The following is a 1,687-nucleotide window of genomic DNA, read 5'->3' as shown; positions in this document are numbered from 1 at the left end:
CCACCTGTTCCTCACGCGGAAGCCCCAGCCGAGCAGAAACAGCCTCCCGTGGCCGTGGAGACCACCAAGCGCCTGGGCTGGCCGCCGGCCACGGGCCTCTGTAGCAATATCAAATCCGAGCCGGTCTCCTTCGAGGAAGGCCTAGGCAGCAGCTGTGAACTGGGCCTGAAGCAGGTTCCCTACGACCAGAACGAGATGAAAGAACAGCTGAAAGCGTTCGCGCTGAAGAACGCAGACTTCTCTCCCTATTTGCTTTCTGAGCCACAAAAGCCTTTCCCCCCATTAGCTGCGCAGAAGATGCCGGCGCCGCCGCCGCCGCTCTGCGGAAACTACCCAGCCATACACTTCGGCAGCACGAGCTTCAAAAGGGCGGCCTCTGCCATCGAGAAGTCCATCGGGATGTTGGGCAGCGGCCCTGGAGCCGCCGCCGCCGTGGGCCTGCCCGGCCAGGGCGCCCCGATGCCCGCGCAGAACTTCGCCGACAGCAGCAGCTCCGAGGAGCTGGAGCTCAAGTGCTCCTGCCGCCTGAAAGCCATGATCGTGTGCAAGGGCTGCGGGGCCTTCTGCCACGACGACTGCATAGGGCCCTCCAAGCTCTGCGTGGCGTGCCTGGTGGTGCGGTGAGCACGAGTGTGGTGTGCCTGGTGGTGCGGTGAGCACGAGTGTGGTGTGCCTGGTGGTGCGGTGAGCACGAGTACGGTGTGCCTGGTGGCGCGGTGAGCACGAGTGTGGTGTGCCTGGTGGTGCGGTGAGCACGAGTGTGGTGTGCCTGGTGGCGCGGTGAGCACGAGTGTGGTGTGCCTGGTGGTGCGGTGAGCACGAGTACGGTGTGCCTGGTGGTGCGGTGAGCACGAGTGTGGTGTGCCTGGTGGCGCGGTGAGCATGAGTACGGTGTGCCTGGTTGGTGCGGTGAGCATGAGTATGGTGTGCCTGGTGGTGCGGTGAGCACGAGTACGGTGTGCCTGGTGGCGCGGTGAGCATGTGTGTGCATGGTGGCGCGGTGAGCATGCATGTGTATGTGTGTGTGTGCATGGCGTGCCTGGGGATGCAGTGAGCGCGTGTGTAGTGAGCATTAGTGTGGTGTGCCTGGTGGTGCCGTGAGCATGCGTGCGTGGCGTGCCTGGTGGTGCAGTGAGAGCCTGTGCGTGGCGTGCCTGGGGATGTGGTGAGCGTGAGTGCGTGGTGTGCCTGGGGATGTGGTGAGCGTGAGTGCGTGGCGTGCCTGGGGATGTGGTGAGCGTGAGTGCGTGGCGTGCCTGGGGGTGCGGCGAGTGTGCGTGTGCGTGGCGTGCCTGGGGGTGCGGCGAGTGTGCGTGTGCGTGGCGTGCCTGGGGGTGCGGTGAGTGTACATGTGCGTGGCGTGCCTGGGGGTGCGGTGAGCGCAGTGTGAGGTGCAGTGTCCCTTTTCCTCGGTGCAAATGCCCAGCGGCCGCAGCCAGTCGAGTAGCGCGGAGCTGGGGGTGCGCTCATTTCCTTCCTCTGGGCCAGGTGACCGCTTCTCCGCGGGGCTATTGCTCTGCGTGTCTCGGGAAGGCGAGAGGGCCTCCCATCCCAGTTGCTCAGCGGCGTGTCTGTCACGTATGTAGTTGGCTTCCAGCTTTGGACACTTTCCGCCCATGTTTGCAGGTCACTACCCACCTTTCGTTTGTGGTGTTTGTTTCAGTTCAGGTGCAGATAGGAAAGGGAC

At 64.3% G+C, this 1,687-nt stretch overlaps 1 protein-coding gene across 1 annotated transcript in view; it reads left to right on the top strand.

Annotated features, from left to right (window-relative positions):
* Window positions 1–624, top strand: part of ASXL3 (additional sex combs like 3, transcriptional regulator) — a 136,505-nt gene extending 135,881 nt beyond the window's left edge. Inside the window, exon 13 of the mRNA XM_023756401.1 lies at window positions 1–624. Within this exon, the coding sequence (XP_023612169.1) occupies window positions 1–624 (624 nt within the window).
* The last annotated feature ends 1,063 nt before the right edge of the window (window positions 625–1,687 follow it).

This window comes from Myotis lucifugus, unplaced genomic scaffold (genome assembly GCF_000147115.1).
Source record: "Myotis lucifugus unplaced genomic scaffold, Myoluc2.0 scaffold_93, whole genome shotgun sequence".
Taxonomy (NCBI): Eukaryota; Metazoa; Chordata; class Mammalia; order Chiroptera; family Vespertilionidae; genus Myotis; species Myotis lucifugus.
Note: the sequence above shows the minus strand (reverse complement) of the source record. Positions and strands in the feature narration are given on the sequence as shown.